Raw genomic sequence first — 19902 nt, forward strand, 5'->3', positions numbered from 1 at the left:
ACACACAACGTGTGTATAGATGTAAATAGAACTTCAATTAGGGTAATTACAAACCAAATCACCTGGGTGGAAGCAGCCATTCATCAAAGCAATGCATTAATGAATTTACTGCATTGAATATATTGGGTGTCTCATGAGACAGAGAATAGTTTCTTCCTAATCACACAGATGTGTTACACTTCACAATAGAGTTTTCTGAAAGAGGGCCATAATTATGGCTCAGGAGTCAAAAACAATTACTACTGGATCACATAGAAGAAACTATTTGACTGGGAAATTATGGATATCTTTCTACAGTCAATTCAATAGTTAAAGTGATACTAAACACACACAGTTTAATTAACATTATCCCTTCTATTTTTGTATGTGGATGATTGTACTCTAATTATTTTAACAAAAAAAAACAAACAAACCACACACATCTAAGGCTACTTTCACACTGGGGCGTCGGTGGTAAAGCGCCGCTATTTTTAGCGACGCTTTACTGTCATTTTTGCAGAGGTTTTTAGCCAAAAAAGGGTTACAACCACCTGCAAAGCGCCACTGCAGCGGCGGTTCGGCAGTGCTGCCCATTGATTTCAATGGGCAGTGGCGCTTTAGGAGCATTGTATAGACCACTCCTACAGCGCTGCAAAGATGCAGCTTGCAGGACTTTTTTTTGCGTCCTGCCAGTACACTCCTCCAGTGTGAAAGCACTCGGGCAGTGACAGGAGAGGCGCTTTACAGGTGTTATTTTTAGCGCTATAGCGCCTCAGTGTGAAAGCAGCCTAAAAGTACCTTTTTCCTAATCAATATACAACTGTCACATGACCCAGCTCTTTCCCAGCCTGCCTGCAGGAAAACATAAGCAGGAGGAGCTTAAAGTTCTCTTCTGCTGGTCACATGTTTAAAAAAAAAAAAAAGCAGAATAAATAATATCAATAAACGGTTTTAAATTGTCATACAAATATATTATTTGAAATCAAGTTTTTGTTATTTTGTGGAAATAACATGGTGTGGGTGGATTTCTCCCAGTCACAGGCTGTGTCACACCCCTCCAGCCTTTGTCGTCATTAGAGAAGTACAGCCAAACAAGCTCTCTCAGTGAGCCGCTGAGAGCCTGAGCCGGCCACCCCCTTTATAGCCTAGCATTCCAGTGGGCGCAGTGGGTGGGGGGCAGAGCAGACAGCGGTGACTGACAATCACCAGCTCTTTGCTCACAGAGCACTGATTGATCAGCGGTGTTTGATCGCTTGGTTCTCAGTTTTAGAGCCAGCAGGGGACAGATGCTGCATTAGACTGACAGATGCATGCATTCACCTAGGTGAGTATGATTCCAAAAAAAAACAAAAAAAAAAAACCTCATATTCTTTTAATCTACATGTAATATCCCACCCCTATTGTGTTTAGCTGGTTAGTGGGCATGGAGGAGTTGTCATTTTCTACTGTGTATATGCCAGAATATGTAACTCTATAGTCACATGGGCTGCTCAGATGTGATAGCTGAAAACCGAGCATGTGCAGAGTTGCAACCACAGCTGCAAAATCCCTAGCTGAATTGGGGACAGAAGGAGGAGATAAAGAACAGCTGGATCAACCAGGTTTTTTGCACAATACAGAAAACGAATCTCATAGTGATGGAGTGAGTATGAACAGCCCGTAATACACCATTTATTGATTGTGGTTTTATGATGTGGTTAGTGACACTTTAAAATGTATTGAAATATTGCACGCTGCTCACTGATATTTATAAACTTAGTAACAGAAAGGTATTTTAAAACTTAGAAATGAACATGAAGGACCTCCTTTATGACTTGACCTGGAGGAAAACCTACAGAAGATCTCCTCCATAAAACTTTTTAGCACAGAATTCAAAGATACCATAGAATTCTCTTACAACACGGTAGTGTTAGGGCTTTATATGAACAGACATTAGATTTGGTAGAAGGCTGACCTGCAATAGCCTGTTTTTGATAAGAATATTGCACCAATCACACTAGTAGTACAGGTGTCCAATGCTGAGAGTCTTTATAAAAACGATAGTCTTTATTCCTTTTGTCCATTTAATAACAGGGGAATGAGATATGAATTCAGTCTTGGCTACTGTTGCAGTGAAGTCTAATAATGGTCAGTGCTGTCACAATGGAACCTACAGACACGACAGCTTAGCTACAAATTGACTGAACATGCAGTAACCCAGGAGAATGTTTCAGCCAACAGGGACCTAATTACAGAAGACGTTTTGCAAGAATTTTAGGAAAAACCTGCACAAATGGAATCCTACTGCCATGATTTCATGAAAAAGAAGAGACGTTTTGAATTATCTGACACTTACAGAAACCAAGGCTTTTGGAGGAGTCAGAAATAAGCGCAAAATGCATTGAGTTGTAAAATAATAGTAAATGGTAGAAAACTAGAAATTGGCAGATTCATCCAGGAAATCTGGCAAACAAATCAATATTGTCAAAACAAAACCCTGATCGAAAAGTCCTGCCGTTGCATAAGTCTCAGAGGTCATTTAAAAATTAAAGGTTAACAGAGTTAAATTGTTACATGATGAGGTAATCTAATGACAGAGGAAACATAATTGCTTACATATTTCGGAACACAAACTCCCACTTGCCTGCGTCACTTTATAAATCACTTTGAAATATTCTGTAGGCTTCCTCAGTTATGCTAAACTCTTTGCATCCGTGTTTAGTTAATATGAGTGCAGAGGCGTTGGGGAGAAAGTCAGTCTATGGCGTCGCATATCGTTTTGTTTTTTTTCCAGTAAGCACACATAAGCCAGAGACAAATTTAACCGGTACAGTTTTAAGTAGGATCTTATTCTACGAATATTAGCAAGAATGCACATAGGACTATGGGGTTCAATCACTGAGCAACCAAAGCCAACTCACCATATAGAAGCTGCATGAGCTGCCATGATGGTAGTCCCATCACTGCCTATTTGTGTACGGCATATATGATTTTTAAGTAGGATCACTAGAAGTAAAGCAAATACTTGAAAAAAAAAAGTATGCTGTAATACCTCTAAATAGGCTATCCCCACTTCAGTCCATCATGAACGCTGCTGCCAGGCTCATCCACCACACAAACCGCTCAGCGTCTGCTACACCTCTCTGCCAATCCCTCCATTGGCTGCCACTCAGTCACCGAATTAAATTCAAGATACTAACTATAACTTACAAAGCCATCCACAACCTGGCCCCCAGCTACATCTCTAACCTAGTCACAAAATACCAACCTAATCGTTCTCTTCGCTCCTCCCAAAACCTCCTGCTCTCAAATTCCTTGTCACCTCATCCCATGCTCGCCTTCAGGACTTCTCCAGAGACTCTCCCATCCTCTGGAATGCTCTACCCCAATCCGTCCGATTTTCTCCTACTTTATCCACTTTCAGACGATTCCTGAAAACTCATCTCTTCAGAGAAGCCTATCTGGCCCCCACCTAACAACTGTACATTTATCTTCTCAATCAGCACTTCACCCACAGTTATTACCTCTTGTATCTCTTGACCTTACCTCTTAGATTGTAAGCTCTAAGGAGCAGGGCCCTCTGATTCCTACTGTATTAAAGTGTATTGTATTTGTACTGTCTAATAAAAATACCAAATGCAGTCCATGTACTCCTTTAGGACTAGTGCCCCCTAATAGTACAAGAGCGAACGCCATCTGAGCCCCCCATTGCCTCACCACAGATGACCTCAGCAGTTGAAACACTCTCTCCCCCGTTGCAGTTCCTGAGCTCACCTGCTCAGTGGAGAGCAAAATGTGCATGCGCATAGGACAGTGCTTGTCCCTGCACTGCTAGGAGACACATCTTTATGGCTGGTCCATCCTAGAGAAGAGGCTGTGAAAACAGAAGCTTTTGGGGCAGGCTTTAATCTGTGGAAAACATAGCCTACAGGTATAAATGCATACTTTCAAAATCAGATTAGTTTACAATAATGGAATGGTGCTTGCAGACTGCAGAGGAAGGTATTTGTTTTATAAAAGGTGAACCAACGCTTTAAAAGTAACCACTCTTCCCAGCCCAGGATGCAGACCCACCTTAAATCAGACAGCCAGAGCCATCATTTATCTTCTTTGTCTCAGGCCGACTCTCAAGGGTCAACTTTACAGCTAAAAAACACACGTGGGTGAGACAATACATTACTTTGACTTTTGAACAGCGCCCCAATGCTCTGGGGCGGGGATCTTAAACTTTCTAAAGAAAGGGCCAGTTTACTATCCTTCAGACTTTAGGGGGGCCGGACTGTGATCAGTCAGGGTAAATAATGCCCAAACTTTGGTATTGGGGGAGAAATAGTCGGTGTCGTTGAGAGGAATAGTGCCCCATTTTTGCGGTCAGTGGAAAGAATTATGCCCCTTCGTTGGTGTTAGTGGCATGGTTGGTTTCAGTGGCAGAAATAAATGCCTCAAGGGCCGGATAAAGACAAGCAAAAGGGCCACAGCCGGCCCCAAGGCCGCAGTTTGCAGACCACTGTTCTAAGGCAACAGAGCAATGTTCCACATGTGCAGCAGAACACTACAATGGTGCGTTGAGGGTGCTGCATCGGAGAAAAAGCGGCATGCCTGCTATTAGTCTACTCTTTTTCATTGGCAGGTCAATCAAAATCAATAAGCTGCTTTAGCACAAGTTAACGCCTGACAACGCATGTGCATTAATGCAGCATACAAGAAAAGACATGTTTGAATGGGCCCTTAAAACATAAGTCAAACCAAGATTTGGATAGTGGGGAATGGATAAAACTAATGTCAGGTTTGTACTACAATCCAGGGCCTCTTTAGGAAGGTTTCACTCCACTTAAAGCTGGTGACAACATTTTCACCAGACAGGAAGTGAGAGAAAATCTAATTGCAAATATTTTGCTTTTGCTGTTAGAGATTTTCCATCACCTCTGGTGAAACGGTTGTCACTGGGACAAGTAGTGAGCAAAAATCTCAACAGAGCTCAGGATTGCAGTGAAAACAAGAGGGGTTATAAATCAAAATAAAGAAAAAAAGGTTCATCTAGATTTAGTCTTTGAAGTGAACCTGTGAGGTCCTAAAATGCTGTGTATTTTAATAATGCTGAAGTGCATGCAGTACTATTTTGTCAGCGCAGTGCGAGGCAATCCATTGCTTGCTCCATGGCAACTGAACTTTATAAGATGTAACATCTCAGTAAAATTTGTTTAAAAAAAAAAAAAAAGAAACAGTCCACTAAGCCCAGGACATGGACCAGCCCTTAAGGTTAGGAATAAGGCAAAAAGTAAAGTATGTTACTATGACTTTTGCACAGCACCCCAATGCACTAAGGCTTTCTGGGTCACTGGATTAGATCCAGCATGAAGTCAAGAATCCTCCTCTGAACATTTACTGCAGTTTAGTGACTGGAAGTATTGAAATCGCTGAACCAGCATGATAGGCAGGCAACCAGTAATGGCAGCCTTCATACTTCCTGCAGTACAGGTTTCCTTTAACACAAACAGAAGGCAGCTGACAGAATAAACTGCCCTCATATAGCTCTTCCTGCAAAAACACTCATCTCAGCAACACTTGAACCAGTTTTTCACAACCTTTTTACCCAAGAGGAACCCTTGAAATAAGTTTTAGGCCTCAGGGAATGCCTGCTAAAACCAATTCATTGTGGTATCAGTGGGAAAAGATCTCTTATGTAATTGACCATTGAAAAGAATGCCCTCCTTACACTAAATTGGTCAGAATGTCACCTTTACAGACAGCTAAAAAGATCATGGGTGTCCTGCAGCTGGCTCTGCCACATGGGATTGAATCTATACAGGCAAAATCAATTTGGAGGTCAGTCAGCCACAGGATAGAAAAAGGAAAACCCTAGCAATCCCTGGAGGAACGCTAGGGCTCTACGCAACTCTGGTTTATGTATAAAGGTTGACCTAGACCAGGGGTAGGCAACCTTGGCACTCCAGCTCTGGTGAAACTATAAATCCCATCATGCCTCTGCCTCTAGGAGTCATGCCTGTGATTGTCAGGGACTTGTAGTTTCACCACAGCTGAAGGGCTGAGGTTGCCTACCCCTGACCTAGACCTTCCTGTGGACATCAGCCACCCTGGCTGATCCCATGTTACAATGTCTCACATTTGAGCGAATTATCAGTAGGACCCAACTATGATCAGGAGTGCAGGCCATAACAATGTTCATGGCTGAGAAAATGGAAGTTCACAGATGAATACGAGGAGGCTTGAGATGGCCATGAGGGCACTTTCCCAGTCATGGCCATGTGTGGGTTGCTTTTTTTACTGCTCTTTATAGGCCTTGGAGCCTCTCCTATCTTCTCCACACACACGTACTTTACTAAGGTTGGCTTCAAATTACAAAGTCTGTGACAATAAAGTCCTCAGTGGGGATGTGAGTACTTTTGATCATCTTGCAACAATGCACCAATTATAAAAGCCTAGTGCTACTTGTCTACACTTTCCACTTAATGACTTTATGACTAGCTTTAGGGCTTTATTCAAATGGTAAGGAAAGTGACACTAGGCTACAGACATCTCACTTCCTGGGTTCCATAAGGTGAGGAACAAATGGTTATCAATCAGTATTATATAACATATATCACTGATAATAAGGTCACTACTGAATTTTCTGACCATGTAGATGTTATCACTGCTATATACAAATCCTATTATTAATACCGTCTTGCTTGAGGTGACTGTAGCTGTATTAGTGCACTTGCGACAGAAACAATTAAGTACCGTTCGTGATACAATTTGTCAGGACAAGCTTTCGGGGTATGTCCCCTTCTCCAAGGTCCAAGCAGTACTAATACACAAAGTTTTAGCAGAATATATATTAAAAAAAAAAATTTACACAGCAACTATCCTAGTTTAATTACCATTGCAGTGTACATTTGTTTGTGGGGTGTTTTTTGCCTTTTGTTTTTTTTTTCCCTTATGCCCTGTACATACGAGCAGACTTTCGACGGACTGAACTCTGAAAAACGTTTTGACGGACTTTCGACACACAATCACACCAAGGTCCGACTGATTCGAACGTGATGACGTACAACCGGACTAGAATAAGGAAGGTAATAGCCAGTAGCCAATAGCTGCCCTAGCATCGTTGTTCGTCCGTCGGACTAGCCTACAGACGAACAGATTTTTCTACCGGACTTGAGTCCATCGGAAAGATTTGAAACATGTTCTATTTCTAAAGTCCGATGAAGCCCACACACAATCGGATTGTCCGGCGGATTCGTTCCATCAGACCTTTGCTGTCGAAAAGTCCAGTCATGTGTACACGGCATTAGGCTGCTTTCACACTGGGGCGGGCGTTGACGGTAAAACGCCACTAGTCTTAGTGGTGCGCCTTTAACCCCTGCTAGCAACCGAATAAAGGGTTAAATGCGCCCATGTAGCGCCGCTGCCGAAGCGCTTTGCAGGCGCTTCAGCAGCGGTGCCCATTCATTTCAAAGGGCAGGAACGGTGTATACACCGCTCCTCCACTTCCCCAAAGATGCTGCTTGCAGAACTTTTTTTTTAACATCCTGCCAGCGCAGCGCCCCCAGTGTGAAAGCACTCGGGCTTTCACACTTGGACTGCAAGGGAGGCATTTTTCAGGCGCTATGTTTAGCCCAAAAGCACCTGAAAAATGTCTCAGTGTGAAAGGGGTTTTAGAGATTGTCCTTTTTTATTTTTAAACATTCTGCTAAAACTTAGTTAAAAATTAGTACTGCTTGGGCCTTGAAGGGGACATACCCCAGAAGCTTGTCCTGAAAATTTGTATGTGCATGGGCTTTAGTAGCTGCCTGCATCCTAGCAACCAAGGAAGCTAGTCATAAGGAGCCACCTACGTCCAGCCACCATTGATGCTAGGAGGCAGATGCCACCTGGCCCTAGCAAATATGGTGCATTTTCACTGTACACAAACATTTGCACATGCGTACAGTATGCAGACAAGATTTTATGTAGGATCTTTACTGCCAGCAAGATCCCACCTAAAATCAAATAGGCAGTGGGCATGAACAATTATTACGCTACTACTTTAGGCTTGATTCACACTAGTGTGGGCAATGTGGCCCACATTTGCTCAGGCAGGGCAGCCCATTAATTTGAATGGGCTGCTGTTCTGTGTGAAACGCAGAAAAAAGTTGCATGCATTTTTAAAAAAAAAAACAGCTGCAGAGAAACCGCATGGTCTTTTTGACCATGCGGTTTTCCTGCATTTCCCGCAACAGGAACTCACAGGGTCAGCTAGTGTAAACCGAGCCTTGGAGTACATGAAGGAGAAATTTCTAAAAGGAAGCTGTCCAATTCTAATAAACCGGTCTCACTACTCCTGTCTAGCATAGCTTTGATGTATGATAGTATCACACAAGCCCCCTTAAAATGCAACTATAGCCAAAACTTTGTTTTTTAGATAGTGTTGAGGTTAGAACCCCTGTCGTCAAGTTTTACCTCTACCTGAGGCTCCAGTGGGGAGCTTTTCCCCTCACTTTATGTTCTGGGGGCAATGTTTCACCAGACAGAAAACGAGGGGAAAAAAACACAACAGAGAAACAGCCAACAATAAAAAGCTGACAGGGAAGTATGTTACTTCTCTCTGTGTTGCTGTTGGAAATTTCATTTTCTCCCTGTCTGGGGCAAATTTTGTCCCCAGGTTAGTAACAAGAGATCACTCAGATAGCAGAAAATCAGAAGATCTAATCCCTCTGTCCTCTATCCAAAACTTAAAAAAAGGCTTCCTTACATAAGTGGATTGCTTTTCCAAGGGCAGTTAACAGGCTACTGGGAGGCAATGTCACCCCCCCCCCCCCCCCCGTAGCCTTTAACCCTGAAAAACCATGTGTGCATTGCACATGATTGCAGAGCAATTGAAGTGCAGCCCCGTTTACTTGAATTGGGGGTATGGTTTTTGCCGCAGCATGTGCGCGACCCCTTACGGCTGCTTTGTTAGCTTAAGCCATCAAACCGCAGCTCAGCTGCCTCTTTTTACACCCCCACCCCCCCCCCACATGTGTAAATGAGCCCTTAGAGGCCATATTTTGTGGCAGACATGAGTAGCAACCATAAATCTCTCTCCTTCTACAAAGTAACACAAGCCTATACAAGTGCAGTTTAGAGATAATTCCTACAATAGTGCAGTTCTGAGTGTTTATACCTTATTATCATCAAGATAATTAACAAGAACCAGTCAGTCAATTATGTTACTGGCAGAAACCAAAAAATATTACATGGATTACAAAAATAATACATGATTACAAGGTCAGAGTAATCATTCTCCAGTACTACTTATTTACATAAAAAGGTACAAGACTCAATGCACTAAAAAAAGTAAATAGCGCACCAAAAATAGTGTTTGTAATTTTTGCGGTAAAAACCACATCTACCGATAGTGAAATAGTGAATTCACTTTAATATTGCATGAGTCACGTGATCCAAATATCGCATGTGATATTGTTTAGTGAATTGCGCCCATTGTGAGGTACATGCAGGAAATAAGAGGTGGAAACTTGCAGCAGACAGCCTTATATACACACAAAACATAAAGACAACCACCAGGTTTAGGGCTAGTTCACAACAACCGCTGCATCACACAGACATTTCATCAAGTTCAACTGGCTGCCGCACAGTGGCAATGAATTGCCTCACAATGCATGTGGTACTTCTTTTTTTTCAGCGCACACCATTGCAACGCAGTGGTATGAACCGCGCACACAGGAGATAAGGCATTATCCATGGTCATGAGGTGGGACACCTGGTGCGAATCTACCCTCATGCCTTGGGAGGGCCTTGAGCACCTCAGGTTTGTTGGGCCCCTCATACACAGGAATTAATAATAATAATCACCAAATTTACACATAAAAGGGGATGTACTAAACTGCATATTGGGATGATTGGATTATTGTCTGCAATACTGAGAACCCTCACTAGATGTCAGTGTACTTTATACACATATATATGGTAATGACTCTGTTGTTTCTCAAAATATGTTATTCTTTCCTGCAGTGCTTGAGATACAATGTTGCAAGAAGCAGTTGCTAATGTTTAACTGTTCACTTGCTAATGGAAAACTTACATTTGACCTGTTTTTGATGGGAATATGGGTAGAATTATTATTTCTCATGGGGTTTATGGGAGGAATATCATGTTAACACCTGACAATGAACATATTTATCCCATTACTGATAATAATATGCATATAATTATTTTTCTACATGGGGATTATGGGTGGAATATTACAGTTAACCATACCTAGGAACATATTTAAGCCATTTCTGATAAGAATATGCATACAATTATTTTTCTAAATGGGGATGATGGGTGGAATATTATAGCTAAACATAAACAGAAATATATGAAACCCATTTCTGATAAGAATATGCATATAAATATTTTTCTACATGGGGAATATGGGTGGAATATTGTAGTTAGGTTTAATATATTCCTATGTATGTTTAACCGCTTCAGCCCCGGAAGATTTTACCCCCTTCCTGACCAGAACGTTTTTTGCGATTCGGCACTGCGTCGCTTTAACTGACAATTGCGCGGTCGTGCGACGTGGCTCCCAAACAAAATTGACGTCCTTTTTTTCCCACAAATAGAGCTTTCTTTTGGTGGTATTTGATCACCTCTGCGATTTTTATTTTTTGCGCTATAAACAAAATAAGAGCGACAATTTTGAAAAAAACGCATTATTTTTTACATTTTGCTATAATAAGTATCCCCCCAAAAATATATAAAAAAAACATTTTTTTTCCTCAGTTTAGGCCGATCGTATTCTTCTACATATTTTTGGTAAAAAAAAAAAATAAGCCTTTTTTTGATTGGTTTGCGCAAAAGTTATAGCGTTTACTAAATAGGGGATAGTTTTATGGCATTTTTATTAATATTTTTTTTTTTTACTAGTAATGGCGGCAATCAGTGATTTTTATTGTGACTGTGACGTTATGGCGGACATGTCGGACATTTTTGACACATTTTTGGGACCACTGTCATTTATACAGCGATCAGTGGGATTAAAAATGCACTGATTACTGTCTAAATGACACAGGCAGTGAAGGGGTTAACCACTAGGGGCGGGGAGGGGTTAAGTGTGTCCTAGGGGAGTGATTACTAACTGTAGGGGGATGGGCTAGCAGTGTCATTACTCTGATCACCGCTCCCGATGACAGGGAGCAGAGATCAGTGACACTGTCACTAGGCAGAACGGGAGATGCTGTTTACATCAGCATCTCCCCGTTCGTCCTCTCCGTGAGGCGATCGCGGGTATCCCTGCGGCGATCGAGTCCGCGGGACCCGCGACCCGTCTCACGGAGCTCCCGGCCGGCGTGCACGCAATGGCATGGCGGGGAATTCAAATGGACCTACAGGTACGCCCATTTGCCCAGACGTGCCATTCTGCCAACATCGGCGTGCGCCGGTCGGGAACCGGTTAACTGTAATATTCCACCCATAATCCCCATGCAGAAAAATAATTATATGCATATTATCAGTAATGGGTTAAATATTTTCATTGTCAGGTGTTAACATGATATTTCTCCCATAAACCCCATGAGAAATAATAATTCTACCCATATTCCCATCAAAAACAGGTCAAATGTAAGTTTTCCATTAGCAAGTGAACAGTTAAACATTAGCAACTGCTTCTTGCAACATTGTATCTCAAGCAGTGCAGGAAAGAATAACATATTTTGAGAAACAACAGAGCCATTACCATATATATGTGTATAAAGTACACTGACATCTAGTGAGAGTTCTCAGTATTGCAGACAATAATCCAATCACCCCATCATCCCAATATGCAGTTTAGTACGTCCCCATAAAAGTCCACTTGAGCCACCAAAATTCACTTAAAACGAATACATTATTTTCTCTCATTCAGTTTGTATTTCTTTAGGCTGATTCACACCTATGCATTTTTAGTGCTTTTTGCACTACAGACCATTTAACATGGTTTCCTATGGAACACATTCTGTAGTGCAAATCTGCAAAATGCAAAAAGCACTAAAAATGCAAAAGTGTGAATCAGGCCTTAAGGGTTCATTTACTAAAGGCAAATCCACTGTGCACTATAAGTGCAATCGCTGTAGATCTGAGGGGAAGATCTAAAATGAAGGGAAGCTCTGCTGATTTTATCATCCAATCATGTACAAGCAAAAATGCTGTTTTTTTTAATTGTCCTTGCATGCCCCCCTGGGGTGCGATAAAATGAAGCATGTCTGCATTTTATTTCGCCTCACCGCTAGTGAGAACAGGGTACAAAGAAAACAATTGTTTTCTATGTGCCCTAGTGGTGGCTAGCATTTCCCAGTGTGGAAAAATGCCAGTCACTGCACTGTGTGAACGGGCCCTTAGGAGGTGAGGCAGCCATCTTGGGCACACTCAATACCACAGTAAAATCTTTCAGTGATCATTGCAGTATACGGATTTCTTTCTCAGATACATTGTAATAAAAAAATAATTCATTTTTTTCTTTATTATACTTTGTATAGAGGGAAGCTCCTTCTGGCAGAGGGCTAGGGGCAATTGTGCCTTTTGCCCTTTATAAATCCAGCACTGACACCTGCATATAAATCTCATAGTCACTATCTATAAAATAAAGTCTATAGTGCCCATATGTACAGTTTAGGTCTCTGTGTAATAAAGGTAACCTTTAAAGACTGGGGACGCGCCCTTTAACATTTAATTATGTACAATACTGTCTCACTTAGGAAAGATTTACCACAAACATAAAATGTGTTAATGGGAAACAGCAGTCTGAATAGGAATATTAAGGGGAACCTTCCCTGACAGAAATGTTTTACTCTGGTATACTGTATCAGTTCTAAAATGAATTTTGGTGGCTCAAGTGAAGCACACTGAGGTTTATTTACTAAAGGCAAATCCACTTTGCACTGTGAGTGCACATCGCTGTAGATCTGAGAGGGACATGCAAGGAAAATAAAAAACAGCATTTTAGCTTGCACGTGATTGGATGATACAATCAGCAGAGCTTCCCCTCATTTCAGATCTTACCCTCAGATTTACAGCGACTGCACTTCCAAGTGTACTTGTAGTGCAAAATGTATTTGCCTTTAGTAAATCAACCCCATAAAGTGCTTACACCCTTAGTGAAAGTCGCCTACAACTACCAGTGTGTGCTGCCTCATCCATTTTTAAAGTGTGCGATTTAAAGCAAACCAATGTCATAGTTATTATTATTATTATACAGGATTTATATAGCACCAACTGTTGGTGCAGCGCTTAACAAATGAAGGCAGACAATACAGTTACATTACAATTTGGTAAAAGAGGAATCAGAGGGCCCTGTTTGTTAGAGCTTAGTTACTGACAAGTTAGTACAGAAATTGAAAGAAAGAAAAAATTTGGATTTATGCTAGGTTCACACCTATGTGTCTGGTGTGGTCCACGCTTGCACAAGTACAGAAGCTTATTCGCTTGAATGGAATTGCTGTACCTGCAGGAAAACTTTTTAAAACCGCAGCTGCAGGGAAATCGCATGGTGCTTTTGCACCATGCAATTTCCTGCACCCACATATACACTGTGTGTTTAGATGCACGGCGGTGCCATTAAGAATAAAATTGCAGCCCCGCATGTCTGTAAAAGAGCAGATGCGGGGTGGTTGCAGGTGCAGGAACAGGTGCGATTCTCGCAACCACCCCGCACAAGGGTGAAACTAGCCTTAAACTGTATACTCTGTAAGATGCTGCTGTCTAAGTTTAAGAAGGAACTTTTTTGGAAATATTGTGGTTAGCATTCCTGCCTTGCAGTGCTGGGGTTCTCAGGTCATATCCAAACCACGACACTACCTGCCTGGAGTTTGCATGTTCTCCCTATGCTGTGTGGGTTTCCTCCCACACTCCACAGACATGCTGGTAGGTTAATTGGCTCCTATCTATATTGGCCCTAGTATGTGTATGTGCGAGATAGGGAACTTAGATTGTAAGCTCCTTGAGGGCAGGGATTGATGTGAATGTACAATATATGTAACATGCTGGTAAACTGTCTATGAGAATATGAAAATTATATATATATATATATATATATATATATATATATATATATATATATATATATATATATATTATACACACATACATACACACACTGCATATAGCTGTAGGTTGGTATGTCTCAACATCCCAAAAATGTGTGTCTAGGGTCAGTCACGTTTATTTACTAAAGCTGGAGAGTAAGGATGAGCTCCGATGTGCGGCTGCAGAGATCGGAAATGTCTCACTGTCTGTGATTAGCGCAGTGCCGACTTCCTGGCGGGCTCTACACGTGGGGTGTGCGAACACACCGGAGCTCATCCTTACTGGAGAGTGCAAAACCAGTCTCACTTCTGCAGAGAGACCAATCAGCTTCTAACCTCAGCTTGTTCAATTAAGGTTTGACAATAAAACCTGGAAGCTGATTGGTTACTATGCAGACGTGAGACCGATTTTGCACTTTCCAGCTTTAGTAAATAATCCCCAAAGTCTCTGCTAAATTTCTGGCTTTAGCAGTTTGTAGGTGGCCACAGCAGTGCTGCATCTGGAGGTGACATTTAGCTGAGCACAGTAAACTACCTGCCCCCCACCAGCCGCCTGTGTGATCACAGCCTCCCTATACAGGTTTTTGTGCATTTTCCAGCATTCTCCAATGAAAGTCAAATAAATGGAGAAATACATTTCTCAAGAGTCTGTTCACATATAAACATGCATGAAATGCTCCAGACATGGATGTATATTGCTTTCCATTGGCATGCATTTTTCGGTGTCTTGACATGTTTATATGTGCATTAAATTGCTGTGGGACCTTGTAAGGAACAAAGTTATAAAGTTTTATTTCTCAATAGATTTGCATTGCACATGACACCTGTGTTATAGTGTATACGTTGTTTTCTAGGTTTTTTTGCGATTACTTGCCTTCTTCCAGTGCGGTAAAGCACAGGTCACTGCAATATGTATGAACAGAACCTGAAATGCACGGAGCAGAGACTTGGAGCATTGCTCTAGTTATGTATTGTAACACTGAAATGCATGTTAGATGCCTTGTTAGTGCGCTGCTATCCAGATCGATGGGGTCAAAAATGTGCATTGATGCAGCAAAACAAATGCAACTATACCATGGGGGTTATTTACGAAAGGCAAATCCACTTTGCACTGCAAGTGCACTTGAAAGTGCAGTCGCTCTAAATCTGAGGGGTAGATCTGAAATTATTATTTTATCAGTCAATCATGTGCAAGCTAAAATGCTGTTTTTTTATTTTCCTTGCATGTCCCCCTCAGATCTACAGTGACTGCACTTCTAAGTGCACTTGCAGTGCAAAGTGGATTTTCCTTTAGTAAATAACCCCCCATGTTTCTATAGCATCGTGGTGCACAGGTGTGATAATCCAATAATGTGCACTAAATTACAGAACACCGGCCCCCAATTCACCTGTCTAATGACCCTCTGCCCCAATTCACCTGATGACCCCCCCCCCAATTCACCTGTCTAATGACCTCCCCATTCACCTGTCTGATGACCCTCCCCCCAATTCACCTGTCTGATGACCCCCCCCCCCCAATTCACCTGTCTGATGACCTCCCCATTCACCTGTCTGATGACCCCCCCATTCACCTGTCTGATGACCCCCCCATTCACCTGTCTGATGACCCCCCCATTCACCTGTCTAATGACCCCCCCATTCACCTGTCTGATGACCCCCCCATTCACCTGTCTGATGACCCCCCCATTCACCTGTCTGATGACCCCTCAATTCACCTGTCTGATGACCCCCCCATTCACCTGTCTGATGACCCCCCAATTCACCTGTCTGATGACCCCCCCATTCACCTGTCTGATGACCCCCCCATTCACCTGTCTGATGACCCCCCAATTCACCTGTCTGATGACCCCCCAATTCACCTGTCTGATGACCCCCCCATTCACCTGTCTGATGACCCCCCCATTCACCTGTCTGATGACCCCCCAGTCACCTGTATGGGGGGCACTGTACACACTCCTATCATCATCAGTACTAGTTTATTCCAAGTTATTCTCCAGCAGAAGATGAGGTGTGAGTATAGAAGTATCAGATGATGGTGGTGTGTATGGGAGGGGGGGGTCAGAGATCTGTCACCAAGTCATGTGACCCATGCTGGCTCCTGTCCTGGGGGGTGACCTGTCACTGATCGGGACATCTCACACTACAACATGGAGCAGAACCCTGTTGTTGTTGTTGTTTGTGGTGAGGGGGGGGGGGGTGACCCCACACAGATGTGATGACAGCACATACACAGGTTCCTATGATGACAGGTCGCACAGTATGACGTCACCGGTGTCCCCATACACACAGCACGGTGAAGGTGTCCCCACGAAGGTGTACGAGCACTTACCGCAGTCCAGCCGGACCAGTTGCGGCAGGCGGTAGGAGCTGACGATGAGATCCAGGGGGAAGGAGGCCGAGCTCCACTTCACATCCTTCACAGGAGGGTCCATCTTCTTCCCCCTTCCCCGGCCGGGGGGGGACAGTACGATCGGGGGCTCCAGGAGGAGAGCGGGGGGGGGGTGCTCAGCTCATACTCCCCCTGGCTGGCTGCAGATGGTTGTGCCCGGCTCTGTCTCCGCTCCGGAGTGCAGGAAGACTCACCATACCAGCGACTGATCAGCGAGCTGTGCGGAGGAAGGAGCCGCCTGTCACCCCGGAGATCCGCCTCCTCCTCCCAACACATCCACACCGACAGGAGGACACTTCCTACACCGGGAATGACGGCGCCCCGGACCTACACTGATCTCTACTGGCCGCTCCCGGTACTGCACCTCCCTTCTATAGAGGGAGAGAGGGGGCACACTCCGTACCTTCTAAAACGTACTTGCGGGCACAGCAGGCTTTCTCTGAAAAAGTTACTTTCTCATTCTATTTTGGGCATGTCTGTTACTTGGGCAGTTGTTACTAAACTTTCTCACATCACCCCATAATATTGGCCCCTCTATCTTCTGCCAATATTGATTTGGAGATGAGGTGCGCCATGTCCACAGTGACCAAGATTGCATTCTCCCATACGCAGAGATCGCTATAGTAAATGGGGGATTCGCGCTCTGTTACTGGCGCACCATGTTGTAAATATGGAAATGTGCTGTGCTGTGCGCCTCTACTGATGGCACACGGCTTTCATAAATCACCCCCAGTATTTGTGCAGCAGGTTTTCAAACGCAATTTTATGGCGAAAAAAAATACACTTTTTTGAATTTTAATGCAAAAAAAAAAACAATACATAACCCAGTTTTTTTTGTAAAATATAAAAGATAATGTTACGCTGAGTAAATAGATACCAAATATGTCACGCTTTCAAATTGTGCATGCCAGTGCAAAGGCAACAAATGACATATAGGGGGTCATTTACTATAGCACTGCGGTGCGAATTAGCACTAATCACACTAATTAGCGCTAAAACGGTATTCACTATAGCATTGGTAAAAAAATACTCCCAAAATCGAATTTACTATAGTTCCCTGAAAACAAATAGCGCCCAAACCCTTACTCTGCTAAAACCTGGAGTAGTCCACATGGAAATATTGTTTAGGGCATGATAGAATTGCCTAAATGGTAGTGAAATATGTGGTATATTATTTAATGATAATCTGCTTTTAAACTGTGTGAAAAAGTGATTTCTACACTGAAATATCTTTAGAAGTCTGAAAAGAGATCAATTCCCCGTCTCTGTACAACTAGGTGCCAACACAACTGAGCATGCTCAGACCTGCAAATAGCTCTCATTCTAGCTCCCATGGCTTTTTTACAAGGCGCTATAGTAAATACCAAAATGAGCGCTGGGCTAAAATGCGTTTTTGAGAGTGAAAATCGGCGCTATTATAGTCCAATGCAAGTTTCAGCCATTGAGTCTAATTGTACAATTGTAACTTTCCCAAATAAATACTTTTAAGGTTGAGTTGAAATGTATCTTTCTCTGAAATAAATGTTCCTTGCAACAATGTTGCTGCTTCTATTTTGTTTTTTCTCATCTATTTTGTTTTTAAGAATACTAGAATGTGGAATGTTTTGATAAAATATATTTTTCTCTGTCAGGTGTCTTTACAATCCACAAACAATACCACTGCTGATGCAAATTTAAAATGGGTCAAAATTTTGTGTTTTTTATTATTTCCAAATAATTTGAGCCCAAAAAATGTGATATGTGTACCAACATCAGAAATCAAAATATAATTCCCCAAAATTCTACACTCACCCACCAAATATCACAGAATAAATCAAGAAGAATAACTCTTGAGTAATGTAATTCCACCACCTGTATGTCCAAAGAAATGCAGTATATGTGTATTTATGTGTAGGAGGTTTCCACATGTGGCAGCTCTGTGGCTTAGAGGTTAGAACTTCTGCTTAGGATCCCTGAGTGTCTAGGTTCAAATCCCAACCATGCCGCTTCATGTAGAGAAGTTGTCTCATCTCCCTATGTTGTTAAACATAACTCCTGACTCAGGTCCTAGACTATGTCTAAATGTAGAATTTATGTGTAGGAGGGTTCTACCACCATTGTAAACCTTGCCAGATACACTATCTAGCCAAAAGTATTACTAGTAATAATGTATGTACACTATATTACCAAAAGTATTGGGACACCTGCCTTTACATGAACTTTAATGGCAGCCCAGTCTTAGTCTGTAGGGTTAAAATTTGATTTGGCCCACCCTTTGCAGCTAGAACAGCTTCTGGGAAGGCTGTCCACAAGGTTTAGGAGTGTGTCTATGGGAATGTTTGACTATTCTTCCAGAAGCTCATTTGTGAGGTCAGGCACTGATGTTGGATGAGAAGCCCTGGCTCGCAGTTTCTGCTCTAATTCAGCCAAAAAGTGTTCTATCGAGTTGAGGTCAGGACTCTGTGCAGGCCAGTCAAGTTCCTCCACCCCAAACTCCCACATCCATGTCTTTATGGACCTTGCTTTGTGCTTACTTCCGTGAAGCCACATATATGCGCATGTTCTTCAGGAAGGGGTTCATCAGCACAAGGAATGGTACTTACATTCAATGATAAGTGCCTCCCATGCTGCTGTCTGGTCTGTTAGTTGAAATTCAAAGTTTATTGCCCCCCTCCCCCCGCCATATTCCAGTGAAGTGAGGGTTAAAACAAGAACTGGACCTGTCACATGCACTCATCAAGAGTGATGATTATGCCTGCCTGCCCTTTCTGCCCTCCTACTCCATTCATAAAAACTACTATAGTACCGTGTATATATAGTACTACAGCTTCCATCTATGAAATGTGATCTATAAATGGAGGATAGGAAGATGAATGAAAAGTTTACCTCCTCTATTCATAGGTCCAGGGTTTTTTTCTCACAGAATAGGTTCAGGAACTCCCCTAGCACCTCCAAGCACCAACCCTTGGTTCCACCCTCTACCCACCTCCCATTAAGGCCCCTTTAAGAGAATACAGAGACAGGTATAGTTTTGTAATGCTAAGAAATTTGTATGGAATTTGGTAATAATAAGAAGAAAAGCAACAATGGACTCCCACAATAAAATACCACCTCAGCAACAATAGACCCCCCCCCAATAAAATACCATCCCAGCAACAATAAACCCCCACAATAAAATACCACCCCAGCAACAATGGACCCCCACAATAAAATACCACCCCAGCAACAATAGGCATAAACAAGGCAGATCGCCGTTCTGACGGAGAAGAACACAACGATCTTCTGTTCCTGCTAAGCAGGAACATGGATCTCTGTGTTCCCTCAGTCAGTCCATCCCTAGCATAGTTAGCAAGCACTTCCTAGGGACACACTTAACATTTGAGCACCCCTGATGTTAACCCCTTCCCTGCCAGTGTCATTAGTACAGTAACAGTGCATATTTTTAGCACTGATCACTGTGATAATGTCACTGGTTCCCAAAAAAGTGTCAAAAATGTCAATTAGGTGTCCGATCTGTCCGCCGCAACGTCGCAGTCCTGCTAAAAATTGCTG

The 19902-nt window shown here is 42.6% G+C and overlaps 1 protein-coding gene across 1 annotated transcript in view; it reads right to left on the minus strand.

Moving 5' to 3' along the window:
* The window catches only part of GAREM1 (GRB2 associated regulator of MAPK1 subtype 1), a 200173-nt gene extending 183560 nt beyond the window's left edge, over positions 1-16613 (minus strand). The window contains 1 exon segment of the mRNA XM_073631527.1: positions 16312-16613. Coding sequence (XP_073487628.1) covers positions 16312-16414 — 103 coding nt within the window. The 5' untranslated portion in view covers positions 16415-16613.
* Between the last annotated feature and the right edge of the window lie 3289 nt (positions 16614-19902).

Source organism: Aquarana catesbeiana, linkage group LG05 (genome assembly GCF_042186555.1).
Source record: "Aquarana catesbeiana isolate 2022-GZ linkage group LG05, ASM4218655v1, whole genome shotgun sequence".
NCBI classification, from domain to species: Eukaryota; Metazoa; Chordata; class Amphibia; order Anura; family Ranidae; genus Aquarana; species Aquarana catesbeiana.